Below are 20,077 nucleotides of genomic sequence, written 5' to 3' on the forward strand. Positions count from 1 at the left end.
GACCTGGCGAGGTCCTCTGAAAGGGAAGTCAAATGGCAAATTCAGAAGCTGTTGCTTATTTCTTTAGAGTGAGAAATTGTGGCTATCCGTGAAGCTTTACTGACCAACAGGAATGCAGTTAGCATTAAGAGCAGTGGCTTGTTCACCATTCAACAAACATATGATCACAGCAGGAATTCAGGGTGACTTGTGACCAGGCGCTTATTTGGAATTTGTCACAACCTCAGCTTTAGAGGCCTCTTTCCATTCTGGGTGCAAATATGGAGGTCCCAATGCAAAACCTTTGGTCCTTCTGCTCCAGGAGGGGCTAGGAATGAGTAAGAGAAAGTGAGCAAGAAGGACCTGGAGAGGCCAAGGCCGTTTGGGCACTAAACATCCTATTTGCTTGGCTCTCCCTCGCATGAGTTCCTGGACGAAACAAAATTATAACACAAAACCCAAAGTTCAGCACGCGTTTTGTTAGGCTACTTTAGTCGCTTAAAAAAAAAAAAGTGCAAATGCGGACTCCTGTGTAAATCTGATTTGCCATGCGAGGCCAAGCTTGTTTTATTACATACATTCTGCATTCTAAGAACTAATAACTTCATATTGTAAACATCAAGCATACAGAGTTAAAATTCAAGGCCACATTCTATCATTGATTGTCTCTTTTGTCGTGTATCTTTGGCTGGCCGAGATCAACTCGTAGTGTATAAATGCATAAGTTATATAATTATTATATAAAAAGGAAAAAAACAAAACAAAACAAAACAAAACAATTGACTTGTATACTTCATTCTGACAAACGCACAGCGTTCGCGACTCGAAAGGAAAACCGGAGCCTCCGCCTAACCCAATGCCTAGGTGGTTTCGGATGGCAGCAGCCAAGAAGGCCGCCTCTTACCTGACCCAGTGGGGAGCAGAGCCCCCACATCATGAAGAGGTCCCGAATGTTTCTTTTAAATATCAGACAATTCCAGTTAAAATTTTCTTTTGACAAACAAACAAAAAAAAAAAGAGAGATGCATATTTTTTGTTTCTGCGTTCTACTACGTCCCCCTCCCGTCCTCCTCCACCGTGCGGTACTCTTCCTCTTAACACTGCGTTTGGTAGAACACTGACCAATGAACCCGCAAGTCTCCTCCACTCGATTCTCCAGTCTCCGTACTGTCCTAAGTCCAGTCTCTACTGCTTGACAAGTGTCTCTCCCCACCCTGTGGCCTCCTCCTCGGCTCCCTCCTCTTCCACCTTCTCCAGCCCTCCGTCTACACCACTCGCTCGCTGTCCGCACACACGTTCGCAGCCCCGCCGGGCTCGTAGTTCTCAGGATGCTGTCAAGGGGTTGGCAGCTTTGGGTCACCTTCACAGCTGGCGACAGCTGGTGGCTCTCCACCCAATGGAATGAATCGGATTTCACCCCAAACAGCAAGTGCTGCTGAGTTCCACATGGCCGTCTGTTCACAGGCCAGTCTCTCTTTTCTTTCTCTTTCTTTCATCCTTTTTCAAATTTTTGATATGTTTCTATTTTTAAATACAGGTAGTTTTCTTAAAATGACATTTCAATGGTATGTTAGGTCAAGACCGTGTTACCACTATTGCTTTGCTTTCACCCCCCCTCCCCATTTGCATGAGCAGGACCCCAAACTCTTCTCGGGAGTTTGTACACTCCTTAAGAACACTTTCTTTGGCACTTTGTCCTTGTGACTCCATGCTTCTACTTACAACGTCTCTTATAAGCTTGGTCCACACGTGGTATGTCCATGTACATTACATCTGTAGCATCCTCTTTGTTCCTGTAGTAATACTTTAGTAATCCCCTCCCACTAAGAGTCTTTGGATCTCTTCCCTGGCTTCCTTCCCCAGCGCCAGTCAGGCTTTTTCATTCCTCTTGAGGCACTTTTGATTCACGTTCTCCAATAGAGTTTGTGGCAATTTCTTGGTGATCATATGCTGTTGGGAAAGGCCTCTGTCAGGGCTCTAGTAGTAGGTGCCCAGATGAGAAGGCATATGGCTGGCTGGAAGCCTAGTGTTGGGGTAGATACCTCCAGTTGGCGAATTCCAGTAGGGGTTCGGGGCGGCGAAAAAACTGGATGATGTCACAGGGAGGGCTGGGGGGTGTGGAGCCACAAAGTTCATCTTCTGTGGGTGGGCGTGATAGGAGCCCATGTAAGGGAGGTCCGAGGGGTACTTGTACAGAGATGATTCTGGAGGGTGGGGCTGCAGGGCCTGGGCGATCCCATGGAAGTCAAACTTGTAGGCGTAGCGCTTCCCATGGACTTTGGTCATGATATTTTTGTCATAGTAGTAACGGAGGGCGCGGCTGAGTTTATCGTAGTTCATATTGGGTTTGCTCTTCCGTTCTCCCCAGCGCCGGGCAACCTCATCAGGATCGGTCATCTTGAATTCCCCGTTGGTGCCTTCCCAGGTGATGCAGTTAGAGTTTGAGCTATCTGACAGGAGCTCCAGGAGAAACTGCCAAAGCTGGATCTGTCCACTCCCTAAGGAGGTGGGAAAAGGAAACGGGACACCAGTGAGAACAGGCTCTGAGCTAACAGCATTGTTTTTCCAGCGACAATAGTGGGTGCTGGTGCTGTGCCACGCAAATCTCCTTAACCCGGCCTGTGCACCCATCCCTTAGCTGCTGAGGGTGGCCACAGCTCTTGTCCCAAGGCCTCCCTCCCCCTTCTCCAGAAAACTGGCCTTGGCTGAACAGGAGATGCGTCACCCACCCCAGGTAGCCCATGGTCAGAGGGGCTGACACCATGGGCCAGAGGCAGGTCTCCTTGCTCCGGGAGGGGCTGATTCTGTGATGCTGTTCAAACTCTAGAGCTCCTCGTGGGACCAGACCATGGCAAGGTTCTGCTTAAGGCCACCAGCCCCCATAGTCTGAGCCCTGCACTATCCTGCTTCATCGCCACCTCTCTCCCAAAAACCTCCACTTAACTGATCACTTGCACAAGTATATCCTTATCGCAAGCTCCATGTCTAGGGGATCTGACCCGGGGTGAGGATCCTTGGAGACTATCAGGGGGATCCACAGATCCAAGTTCTTTATGAAATGCAAAGAATTCCTATGGCACAAAGTTTAGGTTGGTCCCATCTATTTCTGACTTCCTTAGAAGAATAGCCAAGTCAACTTTGCGTTTCAGAGGCAAAAGCGTTTATTTTTCCTATTTTGTGAGGCAAAAAGTGCCATTATGTTGATGGCAATAATGACTTAATACCATTTATATTGGCTAGGTCAAGTAAAATAATAAAAGTCAGATTTAGGAAATGAACTTCTAAAAGTTTATGGAAAAACATAGAGAATGGAAGTAAACACCGTTATTTCTAACATAACATTTTGCTGGCACCCAGAAAGCAATTCTGTCAAAACTTTTCCTAGAACAGAATTAACCCACTCAGAATGAGGAAGTTTAGAAAAAAGTTGGCTCTTTTTCAAACCAGATCACCTATTTCCAGTACTTAGGCAACTGCATCGTAACGGAAATCCACGTGTTGCCCCTGCATTGCGATGCCAATTGTGTTCAGAAGAGTTTCCAGAAGAAGAACGGCAGTGGTGCGTGGCTGCAAGCCATTTCGGGGGGACCAAGCAAGACTCCAGCTTCATCAGTGAGATCTCACTTAGCTGGGGGTGCATGGTCAGAATTTTTTTGATCCCATTGGAGACATGTGGATGTGGCTTTTAGGTTTTATTAAATTCCGAGAAAAACCCAGGCCCAAGATTCTAGCCACCATGTTACACTACTTTAAGATGATTTATGGCTCCCCACAGGAGGGAAGCATGTAAATATCAACAGCAATCTGGAGCACCAGGAGAAGCTAAGATGTGCTGAACAGATTTTAGAAGCTTTAAAAGCAACTAAGAGGCACGTCTTTTCCCCCAAACTCCAGCTACAGCACTGCCTTGGGCTTATACCAAAAAGATTACTTTATGTTACACTATCAGTAAATATCAATAGATGTGATAAAATGATTAAGGTAACTTTAACTGGCGACTCTTCAGGGAACTGATGTCATGTAAAGGTCAATTATAAATGTTTTTTTTCCTAAATCCTCCCCTCTCACTAGCTCCCTATATAAACTGTCCAACTCGTAAATCCTTGTTTCCGCATTGGCTACATGGAAATGGGTATGTTTGTGAATTCGTCCATACAATAGCATCGTGAGAAAGGTCAGCCTTTTCTGAATGTGTTCTGGAAAATTATCATTTTCAGTCTCACAACACATTTGAAATATATTAACAGCTTGTCGCTCATCTCAATGGAAGCGTATGCTTTTTCCGAACCACATATTCAAACTGTTCCCAATCAAGTTTTGTTGCCCCCAACATCTTATTAATATGCATTTTAAAAAATACAAAGAATGGTATGAGAAAACCATATGGTTTTAGTATAGATATTGTAACCAAAGGATTACTACTTGAAAAAGATTCCATATAGGAGCTGGGAATAGGGAAAAACATGGATTTTTTATTTAACATTCCAATGTATGCTTCAATGTAAACACATAGACTTGTCTGAAAATAAATATTCACTGTCAACCTTCTCCCACAGAGAGAGCAGTTCCACAGATTTTGCATAAATACACAGAGCTTCCTAAATAGCCAGAAAAATACTTGGTATTTATTCAAACCTTGGCATTGTTCTTAGGAATCTATCCCTGGCCTACTTCCTTTGTAAACGTGTATGGGAGAACAAGTGGACAAAAGTGGTTTCCTATCTCTCCTGCTCCTGAAGGAGGAAGTCAGGGACCTAAGTTCATGGCTGGAAATTCAAAAATGAGCAATTTCTTACTAGACCATGTTACCCATTAGCCAGGCTCAGGCCTCTGAGCATTGCAAGGGTCTATGAAAATAAGAGATCTATAAAGAAAATTCATCAGCTTCCAAACCTGAGAACAAATGCAAAAATGCAAAATTGCCTCCTGTATAAATAAATGTTACAAAATACAACATGGTGTCAAGCTTATTAATTGTTAAATGTAATATTCATAACAAAATTTGTTATATTTGCAGTATAGGGCAGATTTTCTCGCTGTGCAGAAATTGTCAAGGATACACCATGGCTGCTGAGAACTCAGCCAATGGTAGGTTAATGAAGTTCCCTGTGGCCACAAATTTCAAAAGCAGTTTATTAAAACAGTAGCATTTTGATAAAGGTACATCTCAGAACATCTAATAGGGAATCCAAAACAAGGATAGGAAGCCTAAGAGGGGTCTGAGTTGCTTACTGGCCAAGCCAACAAGTGGAAGAGAAGCTCTAACATTTGGGATCTGCCCTCCAGCAGCCCTGCCACCTCCCTCTGGTCCCTTACCTTCCTTCTGGAAAACTCTTCACATCTGTTTTCTTGCCCTATCTCGGTGGCAGCCTTGCAACATCAGAGGGGAGTAGCAATTTTTGCCCTGGTTTTGTCCAGGATTAACCCAAAAGCCAGGACTGGTTAGAAACACAAAGATATCGGCTGCCCACCCCCAGAAGAGCCCAATGGGATGAAGGGAGAAGGGATGCAGCCTGGAATAGAAAAATGCAATCCTTTAATTTTTAGAAGGAAAGTGGTCTCTTAATACAATTAAAAGAAGAGAAATAACAGTAGCAAAAAAGAACGACTGAACTGAAAAAGGCAAAATATCTAAAAGGTTTCTAAAACACGGAGAAGCAGGGCTGGGAATGACTCAGCAGCTGTGGCTCCAGTGGGGTGGGGATTCCCAGAGCAGGTCACAGCAGCCACCTCCCAACAGAGGGCAAAGAGAGCAGAGACGGGCCCAATAGGCACCACGGTGGCAGCCATCTGGGGACCCTTTGCTGGGCACGCTGCAGAGAAACGGGTGCGCACAGCCTGGCCCCTCCACCATGTTAAGCTCCAGGTGGCAGGCGTGTCCCAGGCTTGGTGTGGCTCACACAAGACTAAGGAGAGTGCAGGGCACTAGGGTGGTCGGAAGCACCACTTTGGAATCATCGCCACTTCTGCTGAATCCTGGCGCTGGCACACATGGGACCTCGGGCAACTCACCCAATTCTCTGTGCCTCAGTGCCTACATCTGTAAACTGGGGGTGACTGCAATGCTACTATCTGGCTGGGTCACTATGACGATAAACTCAGTCATGAGGGGGTCTTATCATGATTTGTCTGAGCTGAAAATCAGAGTTGAAAGAGAGGCACACACCTTGCCTATAGCTACAAGCTGACAAAAGGAAGCCAAATGTCCCCCCATGCAGCCTTCATTGGCTGTGAAGGACTTTGAACCATGTTCTCAGGGCTGGCCGGTGGCCACTGAGAGCCTACCATGTGCCAAGCACTGTTCTGAACATTTTGATATTTTTAATCCCCATTGGTTCATCTGACAGCCCATTGTAGAGGTGAGGAAATTAGAGCCCAGAAAACAGACCGATTTCTGACTTATTCTGTCCAAGGTCAGCAAGGGTTGAAACCCAGCCTCCAAGCTTGGACGCCAAATCACAGCATAAACCATTGCTCTCAGGTCTGAGTTTCTGCGCACACCTCCACACTCCTAACTCCTCTCCAGGCTGTCCCTTCCCTGGGCCTGGAGCTTGGGAGGTTCCCAGTGGGAGACTGGACACTCCTACCTTCTAAAAAATGGCAAAAACATCCCAGAACATTGGTTTCTGGGTTTGCATGAAGCTGGATACATTTCATGCCCATCATTAAAGAGCATCCAGTTAACATCGAGGGAGCCCCTGCACACCACCTGAGAAAGTGCTTATTCATGGAAAGGCAACTTCATTAGAGAAGCTACAGTAGATGTGCAGCCATCCTGATACGACATAAAGCTGCTGCGTGGCGTATATGTGGTCCCTGTCCTAATTATGCAGGGACATACCTCTCAGCAGGAGAAATACGGCCCATCCAATGCACATCAAATAACTTTCATTGAGACATTGAGATGCTGTGATGATCTTGCGCGTTTATACACTATGATGTCACCTTTCCATTTAAAATGATTAAGAAGAGTTTGCATGGTACAAAGAGCAAAGGCAGCAATTTTCAGTAATGAAGGATTTATTTACCAGAGAATGGGAAAACAGAATCAAACAGGAAGAGATGTTCTCATTCACAGAAAGATAAAAGACATTCTGGTTTGTGGGGAGAAGGCCACACGAATACAACTGACGTGTGGCCCAAGGAGAGATGGAGAGAGAAGGTCTAATTCATTGTAAACTGAGGAACAGAAATCTTTACCTTCCAGCCCCGGGTGGGGATGTTGCTACTCTCCCCAGGGCCAGTGAGAATGGTCTTTGTGATATAAAGTGCAGTCTTCACCCGCCAGTCCTGAGCTGCTGACCCACTATGGACCGAGATGTTTTCCTGGCGCCTAAAGAGTCGTTGAACCAAATGGAAACCCCTCCCTTCTACTCTCTTCGTGTCCCTTCTCCAAGCCGTGCCTCCTCCCTCTTGCCTATCCAGAGGCGATGTAGGGCAATGAAATAAAACCAGGCCTTGGAGACAGAGAGTCAGGGCTCAAATCCCACCTCCCTTCTTATTGGCTGTGTGACCCAGGGAAAGTTACCAAATGTCTCTGGACCTCTGATTTCTCTTCTGTAGGATGAAGATAATGAGCCGCCAGGGCTGTCATGTGGCGGCGCCAACACAGGAGCGCCTGCCCAGGCATTACACAGGGTGGGAGCTATTTGTTATTTCACATTATTGTACTAACGTCCCCAGAGTGCTTCCGCTTCCGGGCCTTTCCTCTTTCTAATCTATCCTGAACACTGCAGCCAGATCAGTCTTCCTGAAGCACAACTGATAATAGTCATCTCAAAACACAGTAATCATTTTTATTTGAACAGTTATGCAGCGGTCATAGGGATGAGGGGGGAACCAGGGACCCAGGCGCCTTGGCCACCAGTTGGATGCTCACTGAAGAGACAAGCACCTGTGGCTCCATGAACAGTGGACAGGGCTGTCATCACCCATATTTATTTCTCTGCCAAAATATAAGGTCCCTGAGGGTCAAGGATGCTATCTCCTTATTCCTTGCCATTCATTTCTTCAACAAATAATGGTTGAGCACCTGGCCCAGTCCCCAGGGTGCAGTAGTAAACAAAACAGTCCCTTCTAACTGCTCAGATGCCTAAAAGGTATTTGCTGAACTGGTTAATGGTACCTAAAATTGAATGCCAAAGCTGAAGACACTCAATAATGATGATATTTCATGTTCTCAAAATATAGATTCCCTTGTGGGGATGCATGCTGATTGAATCTGGACTCCTTGGTTTCCAACCCTGTTTGGGCCTCAGTGTTTAGGAAATATACATTCCAGCTTGTACTTGCAATATGCCTGTGTCATCTTGGCATTTGAATGTGCTGTTGAGAATACACAGCATATGCCATGAATTTCTGAAGTTGATGCCAGCACAGCTGGTTCTAATCTGAATACAAACAAATAAAACAGTTCGGTGGGCACTGAAATGTGATGACAGGTGATGATCCCTGGCAAGGTACGGGTCACAAGTGGGCCAATTAGGGACTCGCACTTGGTGCTAGCCTCTAAGTTCAAAAACAGGCTATTCATTGACGATGATCCTAAATCTGATGCCTCATGGTTGTAATTAAGGTTCTCCTTTTCAAGATATTATTTGATCAGTTTGTGTGATAGGCTGAACTGTGTTCCCCCAAAATGCATATGCTGGAATCCTAACCTCCAGGATCTCAGAATGTGACCTTATTTGGAAATAGGGTCTTTGCAGAGGTGACCAAGTGAAACTAACGCCAGGGTATGTTCTAATACAATATGACTGGGGTCCTTATAAAGGGAAATTTGGACCCAGAAACACATGCACAGAGGAGACAGGTAAAAGAGATACAAGGATACAATGACCATTGACAAGCCAAGGAGAGACGTTTGGAACAGATCCGTCCTTCACAGCCCTCAGACGGAACCAACCCTGCCTGACACCTGACACCTTCAATTTTGGACTTCTGGCCTCCAGACTGTGAGATAGATAGATAGATAGATAGATAGATAGATAGATAGATAAATAAATGTATGTCTGTTGTGTAAACCCCCTGTTTGTGGCATTTTGTTATGGCGGCCCAAGGGAACCAATATGGCTTAGATTAGGTGGCACTGCTCTTTGCTGAAGCTAAAGTCTTTAATTTATAACATGACCCATTTTTTTCCAGTGAGATCTAAAACTCAACTTTGTTCAGTTGAAGGGATTTCTCACCAATAAAAGTTCCTCTTTCAAAACAGCCACTGCCAAAAAGGTAACTCTATAAGGTGCAAAACCACCAGCAAGCATTATCTCACCTGGATTGGCAAGGCGGCTACTTGTTGGTCCAAGAATCTGATAAGGATCTACAGAAAAAAAAAAAGAAGTCAAATCTCAGAGACCTAGTCATGACTCGGTATGATGTCACTAGAGGCATAATGCTGACCCACTTGCGTTTCCAGATTTCAGAGTTGAACACACCAAAGTTAACCAGCACCATTTCCTGTATTGAATAAGATGTCACATGGAATCTGAGAGAAGTTTCTTGTTAAAGGCCTCTTAAGCTAGTGGCCAAGCACAGATTTGGCTCAGAGCTCCCGACACCTGGCACTCTCCATCCCTGGACATAAACTGGGCAAACGTGTTACATCCCCACTTGGCCTGGCCCGGGGGCCACGTTGCCTGTGTTGTTCAGCACACTGGCACTATCAGCTGTCTCCTGTGCTCCACACTGGGCCTGGCACAAATGCTGGCATGCTGCACATGACCTGAAGGTGAAATGAAAAGAACTCATCTGTCACAAAGACACAGCCTGTGTGCCACAGGGTGTTTTTTCCATATTTACTGCATAGGTTTTGGAAATGTTTTAGCAAAATCTCAAGTTATCTCTAGTGAAAAGACGATGATTTGGTCCACATTTTATACATGGAACCATGAAAAAGAAGACAAAATTCCATTGATTTCATTTAGAAGGTAACACATTTTAGAAATATGCTACTAAACCAACTTCTTTTTTGATGGCCAGCAGGATGTTCCCTGAAACATACCTAACTGAGGACGCTGGTCTTCAGTTTTGGGCACTGCGGAAGGAGATGGTTGAGCAGCTGAAAATCCAAAAACAAAAGACAGAGTTAGCTGTAGCTTCTATTTGGCCACTAGTCTTTGATGCTGTTATATTACCATCCCATCCATTATCTTAGTTATTAACATAATAGTCTTACTCTTATACATAACATCTTAGTCCTATAAGCAGCATTTAACAGCAAGAAAATTTCCTTTGTAATGAAACCAAATATTGACATTGTGACATAAAAAGAGAGGACACTTCCGTTATTTAAAAAAATATACAGCAGTTTCTGAAACTAAAAAAAAAATTTCTTTTGAGAAACCAATGAAAATGAATCATAGTCTAAATGAAACAGAAAGAGAAATCACTAGGAAAATAAAGCTAGGGATACTTTTAAACATGGCCAAGATTAGGAAATCACCCAGTATTTAATCTGTGTGCAGAAATCTCATGACACTTGCCTTTGTCCATGTTGAAACACATCATTTGTTTCTTTCTGTTATAAAAATATAGAAGTAGGTATAACCCCAGCAGAAAAAGAATCATTGCACTTAAAGATCAGTTGCATTTTGCTGCCACTGGAACAAACATTTTATGCATTAAAAAAAGCATAGATTTGCTGCAGAAATCGTTGAGTTCTATCAATGGTTATCTGCTGCCTAGTGACCTGCAGATTCAAGCAGCTGAGCCAACACTGTACCTTTTGACTGGGGGGTGGGGTGGCCGTGACTAGTCCACGCTGATCTCCTGGGTGGATCATAAGGTAAATCTGCAAAAACAAATAAATTGACTGAAAGATCAATAATGTAATTTTATAATAGAGATTTTGTGTTCTGTGTTTTTTGTGAATGTTGTGACTTTTGTGTATATGAAAATAAATATTGTGGAAGAAAATCCAGTAATTCAAAGAAATACCCAACCTGTATCTCATTAGATTTGGGTTTTGTTTTGTTTTTAAAGATTTTATTTATCCATGTGAGAGAGAGAAAGAGAGAGAGAGAGAGAGAGAGAGAGAGAGAGAGAGAGAGAGAGAGAGAGGCAGAGACATAGGCAGAGGGAGAGGGAGAAGCAGGCTCCATGAGGGGAGCCTGATGTGGGACTTGATCCCAGGACCCCAGGTTCATGCCCTGGGCTGAAGGCAGTGCTAAAACCACTGAGCCACCCGGGCTGCCCAGGTTTGGGTTTTACTTAGAAATTATTGTTTTGTTTATTTTATTGATCTAACATTTTCACCCACTGATCTGACAAGTCGCACTGACAGACTCTTGCAGGGTTTGCTGAGTCTTCCAAGGAAACTCCTTACAATCATAGGTCAAGACCATTTTTTAGAGTTTCTAACAATCTACTTTGACCTGCTTCCATCTGCGACCAACTTAAATTCATCCCTTTGTTATCTTCATGAACCATCCAGAACAGTGCTCACAGATTTGATTAGCCCACCAATTCTTGCTTGAGGTCTGCCCCTAAGTCCACCAACTGACACTCGTGTTCCTTTCTCTTCCTCCTTGGAAATGGGCATGGTCATCTTATCCGTCAGCTGGCTCTCTCAATGACCCCTCATTTTCTTTTTATAATCTCACCCAGTTATATTACACCAGTCTTAAGTGTCCAGTTATTTTCCTATGTCAGTATCTACTTTCTCTTTTTCTCTAAATGAATTTAGAATCTCTCTAAAAGAATTTCATGAAATCAACTGCAAGACTGAAATAGTATTGCCCATGCAACACATTAACGATGAGCATAAGAGCCGAAGCATATACCAATGATTTCTTTGTATTTGCAATGCATTATCATTTGTCTCATAAATCTTCATTGCACTTTACAATGCAAACTTTACTTCTGCATCCTCAATGCAAGTTCTATTAATGATTATGAAGACTCTAAGTCATTTCAAGGTTCTTTCAAAAATATACTCCCACACATTACCACGCATAGTCTTGCATACATAAAATGATTTCTACATGAAATCTCATTAAAGAACCACTTCAAAACTATGTCTTCTTAAATTGATGGGTACTCAGTTCAATGCCATGTGTCATTCTGAGCCAACTGAAAGCCACAGCCAGATACTTCAGGTATTTCTGTTGCCAGACACCTGGAAATCACTGTAAAATCTCACTTGAAGGGCAGTGCAATTTGTTTGAAGCCTCTCTTTAAACAGAGGATTTGACCCTGCTTTAGACTGGTAGTTTGACCAGTCTTCAGAAAGTCTGACTACGTTAAAAAAAAGATGCATCTCTTCCTATTTTTGGATCCCAAAGAGAATACCACTGAAATGCAATGTGAAATTCAACACAGAATTGCCTTAATTTATTTGGTCTGTTTGGCTACAAGCATCTCAACCAGTGTGGTCTATGAAATCCTACCCTCTATAGCTTTGGTTGAGTTAGATAATTTTTCTTTGTAAACTCTTCCACTGGCATTTTTGCAGTTTGGACCATAAGCCTCTTCCCACTCAGCTCCTCAGATTCTCACTTTTCTGGTGCTGGGGTTGCCCATGGGAATTAAATCTGCAGCCGCTATCAATTTACAACTGTATTTCAACTTAAGTCTCTGGGAGCACTTTGCACGTGGAGACTTATCCAGTTGCATTTTGTCTAAAACATGGTCAGCCAGTTTCAGTTTGAGAATTGTCTCAGAAAGAAAACTGGACCAGCAAGGCAACTATAACAACTTGCTTCTAGGCAGGAATCTGTGTTCTACAGATAATAATCTCAAAATTATTATCTGAGCGTGTCAGTACAAATGAATAAATGCACGCAAAGAGCTCTAATTTGGGTTTCACCAGAGAAAATGCTAAGAGAATGAACAGCAAATGTCAGTAGGTTGGTCCACTACCACTTTAAACATAAAAGTATTCCTCATGAAATGTGGCTGAAAAAAATTAAACACCCAACTACTAAGAGAAAAATATTTTGAAACTTTTTATTCATAAATCCTTCTTAGGATGTATAACCATGCTCCATCCTCCCTTGAAAATAAGTCAGGACCTAAACAACACCAAGTCTGATTTTTAGCCAAGAATTGGAGATGTTTATATGAACAATGATTAACATGTTCATAAACATATTGCCATGGAAGATAAGTAGGCTTTTGTTTTCATTCATGAAATTCTGGTCCAATGTTGCCTTATCAGCTACCGCTCACGCACTGTGGGCACTGAGCCCCCCTCCAGTGGGAGGGGGAAGGGACACCGGGGAAAGATTGAATGAAGCCACAGTGAGACAGGAGGTCATGAGGGGGGCCCCTCCAGCCACACCTCCCACCCCACAGCATGGCCAGCTCTGGGCAGTCCTATTCCTGGGCTGTTTGAGAAATTACGACTCCATGCACATTTGCAATGTGTCCCTAACAACAGGACATAGAACTTCTACTAACAACAGATTTTACATTTAATTTTTGGCACTCATTTCAATATACTCTCCATTTCTCTTGAACCGTGATCTTCGAGGTAATTAACTCATACACTTGGCAGAAGGTCCCATGTCAGAGAAGGGCTGCTTTCTGGCATCAGTTCCATTTTTTTCTATGTGTTTTAGAAACTGAAATTTATAAAAGCCATTCATGGGCAGCTTAGGGTTACCACAGAAATGTGCTTGATGCCATGATCCAGATCAAAAAGCACAAAACTAAAAATAGGGAGTTTTACTGGTTTTGGGTCCCTCCATACCAGCACTTTATTTACTGGGAGCTGGAATTGGTTCCCAGTGAATCAAGATAATATATATATTCTATTCTCCTTCCTGTGTTAAGTCCACCAAGTTTTGTATTCTGCTTTCATCAAACTTAGAGATGAACATCCTCTAGCCCTCACCAAGTCCACTTGCTCACTTTATTTTTTTAATGGACCAGAACTTGGACCATGGAAAAGCTCATCATCATTCTGCAGGATCCATGCCATGTTTGCAAAGTAGTGCTAAAGGGCCCTGGCTGAGCTGGGAGGGAAAAGATGAGATCTGCCTGCTATCAGTGAACCTAGATGCTAATATGAAGACAGACCAAGAGCTATTGTCCAGGACCAACCAATAAAGCCATACTCAATGGAAAGAAGTTTTGGAGTCAACCCTAATGTGATTAAGTCATTCATTCTCCTTGTTTTCCTCCAGACCCTCCTACAGTATTCTAATATCCTCTATCAAAGACATAGAGATCTGGGAACATCTTGCATTCCTGTATCACATAGCTTGTGCAGATCTCTGTGGTAATAGTCTAGCCAGGGGGAAAGCAAAGAGTGCATTTTTGGCCATGAGCTGGGATACAGGTTTTATATAGCACCTAATAGAGGAGAACATGCATAGCTGCACTGCCTTGCCACTCGACTGGTAACAATGAATATCACTAGGTTGAGAACTCTGATGGAGTCATTTAAGTTTCTGAGAAACCCCAGAAGAGCACCAGCTGAAAAGCGAAAATCAAGGCTATATTTGCTGGCTCAACCCTCCAATCTCTTTTGATAACATTCAAGATGGGTGTCACAGTACACGGATTGTGTGCTAATGGAGTAGGAGAGACAAGATTATAGAATGGCCCTGATGGCACACACCAGAGCTTTCCTATGAACGGGGCCATGGCTCCAAAAGGCATGTGTTTGAGACGGAAAGAGGGTACTTACAGGAGAGAAGGAGAAAGGGTTTCCAGTAGTTACAACTGACACAACCCAAAAAAACATGAAACACCATAAAATCATGACCACAAAAAACAGAATGTAAAACGATATGCCTATGTGCCAATAATTTATAAGAGTAGGTAGGAGAGAGATGGATCTAAATGCTAACCTAACAAAGGGATCACGAAAGAGGGTGCATTTTGAATCAGGAACATTTGGGAAAAACAAATAGAAGCAAGCCTGGGAAGAGAAGGAAGATAAATGAACAGAGCAGTAATATGTCCATGTGTCCTTGTCTGTGAAGTCAGTAAACAGTCTCGGACAGCTGTGGGGTAAGACTTAAATGACACAGCGACTTGACTGGGTAAGCAGTCAGCAGACTCAGGAATCAGTGACGCATTTGGGAAGGAAGGCTAGGAAAGAAGGGAAAAGTAGACTGGGACCAGCAGCTCAGGGATGGGTCACTCAAGGCAGAAAGAAGGGAGGGGGCAGGACATGTGGGGAGGGGGCCTGCGAAGTAGGACCCGGCAGGATGGCTGGAACAAGTGCCCTGTTCCCACGGCTGTGGGGTTAGAGAATGGAGTGGCCATGAAGGTCACAATTCAGCAAACCAAGAGGGCAGGGAATGGGGAACTCGGGTCTCTTTCCCCAAGGGCCCAAGAACCTCTCCCAGGGAGACAACCAGCAACCACCTCTTCTGACAGCACAGGAGCGCAGCTGGATCCCCAGTGCTGCTCTGGGAACTGCCCTGTTTCCCCAGAGCCAGTGCAAGCTTTTCACCTGCACCGTAAAGGGCTTTCTGACTCAAAAGAGCATTCCTTCAAGGTTGATCCCTGCCTCCCACCCAGTAGGGAAATAAGTCTCTTCTCCAAGGCTGAAACCCAGAATCTGGCTTTCAGCAAATAGTCCTGGCTTGCTGGGTTTGACTCTATAGCTCACATATCAATGTGTATGTATCTCCCTTGACAATCACAGCAGCAGCTATCAAAACAGGTATTTTTGATACAAACAGAGTCTTAGGAATGGACTTCCCTGGTACGGAGGTGTGTGATCTCTTCCAGGTCACACACAAATTATGGCCCCAAGGAAGAGCCTTATCAGAGCTCTGGAAGGTCCACCTGACTTTGCCACCTGTCCTCCCCAGGGCTGAAGTACAGAGGGGTGTCCCAGCCATCACCTCCCAGCCTCCCCCCCTCTATATACCTGGGAGGCCGGATCTTCCAAATCTACTATGTCCTAAAATATGAAAAAGAAGTAGTTCCCGGATCCACTGTCCTATGCAGCAACAAGCAACCAGCTAGCTGGTCTGAGCACTGGGCTTTATCAATGGATTTGGCTAATGTTATGGCCTTTTGAACAAACTCCCACACTAGCTCACAATCCCTAATTTTGTGACTTAGTCAGAAGCATCTATGAGGCAGCTTCAAACAAACAAGCAAGCAAGCAAACAAGCCCTGACCCACCATTTTAGATAGGTTCCATTTTTTTTTTTAAGTATGGATGGAAATTTTGTTGTTGTTGTTGTTGTTGTTGTTATTGTTTTTTGTTGTTGTTTTGGAAATATTTTTTAAATGCTCACAAAAATCTTTGTGATTTTCCTATACTTTGTTTGTTTTCCCAAGGATGCATTTATTAGAGGCAAATAGCAGGGTTTTTCACAGTCTAGTTCACTCTGGGTCCTGGGTGTTGTTTCCTATTAAATGGCCTAGGCCGTCTCTACAATGGCAGAGGTAACTGAGCACTTTGGCTAAGCCCTTCCGCCATGATCCCTGGGAGCAGTGGGGCAAACCCTTCATCCAAGATTAGAGAAGAGGATAATTGCCAGCCTGAAGGCAGTATGGCTGTAACAGGGCAGTGTCGGGGTGGGAGCAATGTTGAAAAGCTTCTTCACTTTTGCTATTTAGCTCACTGATCCCGTCTTTCTCACTGGAAACAGTGGTGCCAAGCTTAGTGCCCTGGACGAATTCAAAATGAGTTCTGGACATGACCCAGAGGTCAAAGGGTGACAGCTTGGGTCTAGGAAGACATGATCCACGAATGAATATGGAAAAACCAGCCCAGTGCCCTGAATGGCCACATCCTCAGTAGCAGGCTGGCAGGTTATCATCTCAAGTCCTAGTGAGGAGACAGGTTTACACCGTGCATACCCTTCTCCTCCTTCTCCACCTGGCACACATCTAATCCTCCATCAGCATGTGGCCCTTCCTCTGGAGAGCATCCTTCTTCCTTTCGTGGGAGGTACATTTGCAAGCCCTCCTGCTCCTACAGTCTCTGCTGTTAGAGGTGGCACCTCCACCGTCAGGCGGGAGCTTCAGGCTAGACGTTCACATGCACGTGTCTGCTTCCAGCTCTGATGCTAGCTCTTATGATTAAATGCTTATGTGTGTGCATCTATCTCTGGCTCTAGGTGGCTCTACTGAAACATCTAGAACTTCGGGCAAAGCACGTATGTGCGCCTGTAAGCTGGATCCCGTTGTACCCTCTGTGGTTGGCATACAGGAAGCACGCCTGGACATCTGTGGAATGAACAGGCCAGCTTTCTGAAGGTGGGATGCTTCCTGAAGCCTGGCTCATCCTCACACTCCCAAAACGTAATATTGTGCTCGTCACTAACAAGCACTTGATAGCATGTACTTTCTGTAATGGTACATAAATCAACTACCTAGAGAAATCATGAGGAAAGACGTAAAGTAAGGGTCCGATGTAAATTCTATCTATCGCATGCTTCTGCCCTGAATGACTGGCTCTTGGGACATGCTGGGAAGTCGCCACTAGCCCCAAGGGGATGCCTCGTGCGTTGCGTGTTCGCCCAAGGATGTAAATCCTTCCATTACCTCGAGAGCAGACGGGTTCCTGACTGCCAGGCATCCACATGCCGTCTTTGCCCGTCTGTCTTTGAAAGCAGCTAGTTAAAGGGCTGATCTGTTTTGAATTCTGCAGTCAGGGACCTTCGGTGTGATCTTTGAATGAAATGGTCGGATCGAATTTTAGGCTCCTGATCCAGAGGCAGAATGAGACTTCTCAGACTCCCTTCAGACCCAGGATCCGCTCCCTCTGACTCACGGGACTTAGGTCACGGATCTCACGGGACATCCTGGGATGTGTCTCAAGGAACAGATCACACAGGGGCGTTTTCGTACCTGGCCTAGTTGTAATTCTTTGCGTAGCTTCAGGATATACTGAAGTATTTGGGAATATAAAAGCTGCACCCCCTGCAGACGAAAGGAAAGACAAAACATGTGAAGGTCTTTGGCTGTGGTTGTTGATCTCAGCAACAGTGTCAAATCTACTCTGCCCTGTGACACCAAAGGGAGGTGAGCCCCTCTATCCTGCTGTTCCAGACTTCAGGAGGAAGGGACGAGCTCTTGGGGCAGAAGTGGATTCCGACTACGGAAGTGGACGTCAAGCTGTGCCCCATTTGTTATAGTGTCTTGTGTTTTGATTTTATAGCTTCTTGCTGAAGCCCATCTGTGTGTTCCCACCCACTCACCCTAGCCCCACCAGCAATCTCATCTTATTAAGAAAAAAAATTCTATGGTGCATCTTTGCATTTTTAAATTCATAAAAATCCATAAAACATTTTACAGAGCCCTTGCAAAGTCATACCAAAGAATTGCAAAAATTTTGCCAAAGAATATATGGATCTTATTTAAAAGTGATTCCACATCTCTATTCAGAGGCATGTTTCCCCTCCTATCAATGCCCCTGTTGTGAGCAGGAAAAAAAAATCCCTTTCTGCAGTTCAGTCCATTTGGACTTGGTCGTCCTGTTCTTTGACTGCTTTGATGTTTAACAGTGACAACAGTCACAAAAGCAGAGCTTTCTTGAAACTTTCACTCCCTGTTACACGTTTTTTAAACAACTGTGAAATTATCAGAAACTGTGGATAGCCCAAAGGTGTTTCCTAAGAGAAGGAAATTACTTTGTCTAAGTTATTTGTTATTCCTAGCCACAAGGTCAAGAATAGGCTGATGCGATAGATAGAATTTGCACACATCAGCCTTAAGAGGCACACTCATGACTCAAAGCATTTTCTTCCTTACTTTACATTAAAAGCACAAAGTTCTGAATATTGAGGACCAAGATTAAGCAGCAATTTCACTGTAACACTCAAACCTGGACTCACTCACATTACACATTATAAAGTAAACTGGCAAATGGTTGGAACACTGCTGTACTTCCATGGGAGGCTGGCCAAGAACTTGCTTACGAGTGGGTTACCCAAGCCTTGCCAGAACGTGAAGGTTTCCCCCCTAGCCTGGGTGGTGGCAGAGGGTCCCTGCAGCTGATACAGCGGGGTGAGCAGCCTGTGGCCATGCTTCTGTAGTGGTCTCTATCTGGAGGGAGACAGTGGATGCCAGCCGGGAGCACATCATCTGCAGAAAGCCAACTTCTACTATAAGGGCAGTGGTGGTGGGGGGGGGGAGGTTAGCAGGGACGAAGCATCCTGTTAGACTCTACTAGGCTCAGGCAATAAATAAAGAAAACGCAGAATCTGTGTTTAGAGGCAGAACAGCAGTATTGGGTTAGTAACCAATTTCATATCCTCCAAAATTGTAACGCGGCTTCCCTTTCGACAGAAGCTCACAGAAAGTGACCAATGAGCGTTCCTTCCTGCTGCCTTTTGCAAATGTCCAAAGTCTGTGCAAGAAGATTCGACTCGAGACAAGTCAAATGTCCTGAAACTTTTCCTAAAAGGAATAAATAAAAACTGCCTGTCCTGAGACACATTCCTTTAAGAACAAAAATGAATAAAGGGCGGGGGGAGGAATACTAAGGGCCCCTTTATATTGAACATGCTTTTAGTTTCTACAGTCAGCACAGCATATATTTGAGGACAAACAGCAGCAGATTATAATCCAGCCAACGTGAGCTAAGGCCATGGCTAAAGGCTAGTTCTGCACGGCTCTGTTACAAGAAGTCCTCTGATGGTCAAGGGAAGGGGGGCGTGCTCGGAAACCAAGGGGCACCCCCTGCCTGTAGGCGCTGGTTCCTCCAGCAAACAGAGCCTCCTGCGCAGCCAGAAGCCCTCAATCATCCTGTGTTCTGTCTTCCTGACCGCTCTGAGGGTCCTGCGATCCAGCCTGAGAGCATGCAACCTGGAGCCAAGACCCTACGTTTGTCCTGTGGGGTAGGGGCGGGGCCAGCATTACCTGTGTTTCTAGCATGCATTAACCGTGGAGAGTTTTGTAAGGCTTTATCAACATCATCTGAAGTCAAATGTGGAAGAGGAGCTACAAAACAAAACAAAAAAGCAACATCAAAATGAAAAAAAAAAAAGAGAGAGAGAATTACCTTCTTTTAAAAAAAGAAGAGAAAAGGAAGAAAAACACCTCCCCACTCCCACCCTAGTATCGTGGGCTGCTTGGAAATCTCTCCATGGCCCTGCTGCTTGTTAGCGTGTTAAAACCTAGGTGGGCCCATATTTAATTCAGGGAATGAGTGATCAAGATGCCAGGCAAAGCATTTACA

General features: G+C 44.5%; 1 protein-coding gene across 12 annotated transcripts in view; it reads right to left on the reverse strand.

The window, feature by feature from the left end:
- Positions 1-512: 512 nt before the first annotated feature.
- ERG (ETS transcription factor ERG) overlaps positions 513-20,077 on the reverse strand; it is a 254,753-nt gene continuing 235,188 nt past the window's right edge. For 11 of the 12 annotated variants that reach the window (XM_055313619.1, XM_055313618.1, XM_055313617.1 and 8 more), the window contains 6 exons: positions 19,759-19,839; positions 17,746-17,817; positions 10,700-10,768; positions 9,980-10,036; positions 9,251-9,298; positions 513-2,477 (listed from right to left, as the gene is read on the reverse strand). In XM_055313619.1, coding sequence (XP_055169594.1) covers positions 1,957-2,477; positions 9,251-9,298; positions 9,980-10,036; positions 10,700-10,768; positions 17,746-17,817; positions 19,759-19,839 — 848 coding nt within the window. In that variant the 3' untranslated portion in view covers positions 513-1,956. The remainder of the gene's footprint in view (positions 2,478-9,250; positions 9,299-9,979; positions 10,037-10,699; positions 10,769-17,745; positions 17,818-19,758; positions 19,840-20,077) is intronic. The other variant, XM_055313621.1, reaches the window with a different exon arrangement.

This window comes from Nyctereutes procyonoides, unplaced genomic scaffold (assembly GCF_905146905.1).
Source record: "Nyctereutes procyonoides isolate TBG_1078 unplaced genomic scaffold, NYPRO_anot_genome, whole genome shotgun sequence".
In the NCBI taxonomy this organism is placed as follows: domain Eukaryota; kingdom Metazoa; phylum Chordata; class Mammalia; order Carnivora; family Canidae; genus Nyctereutes; species Nyctereutes procyonoides.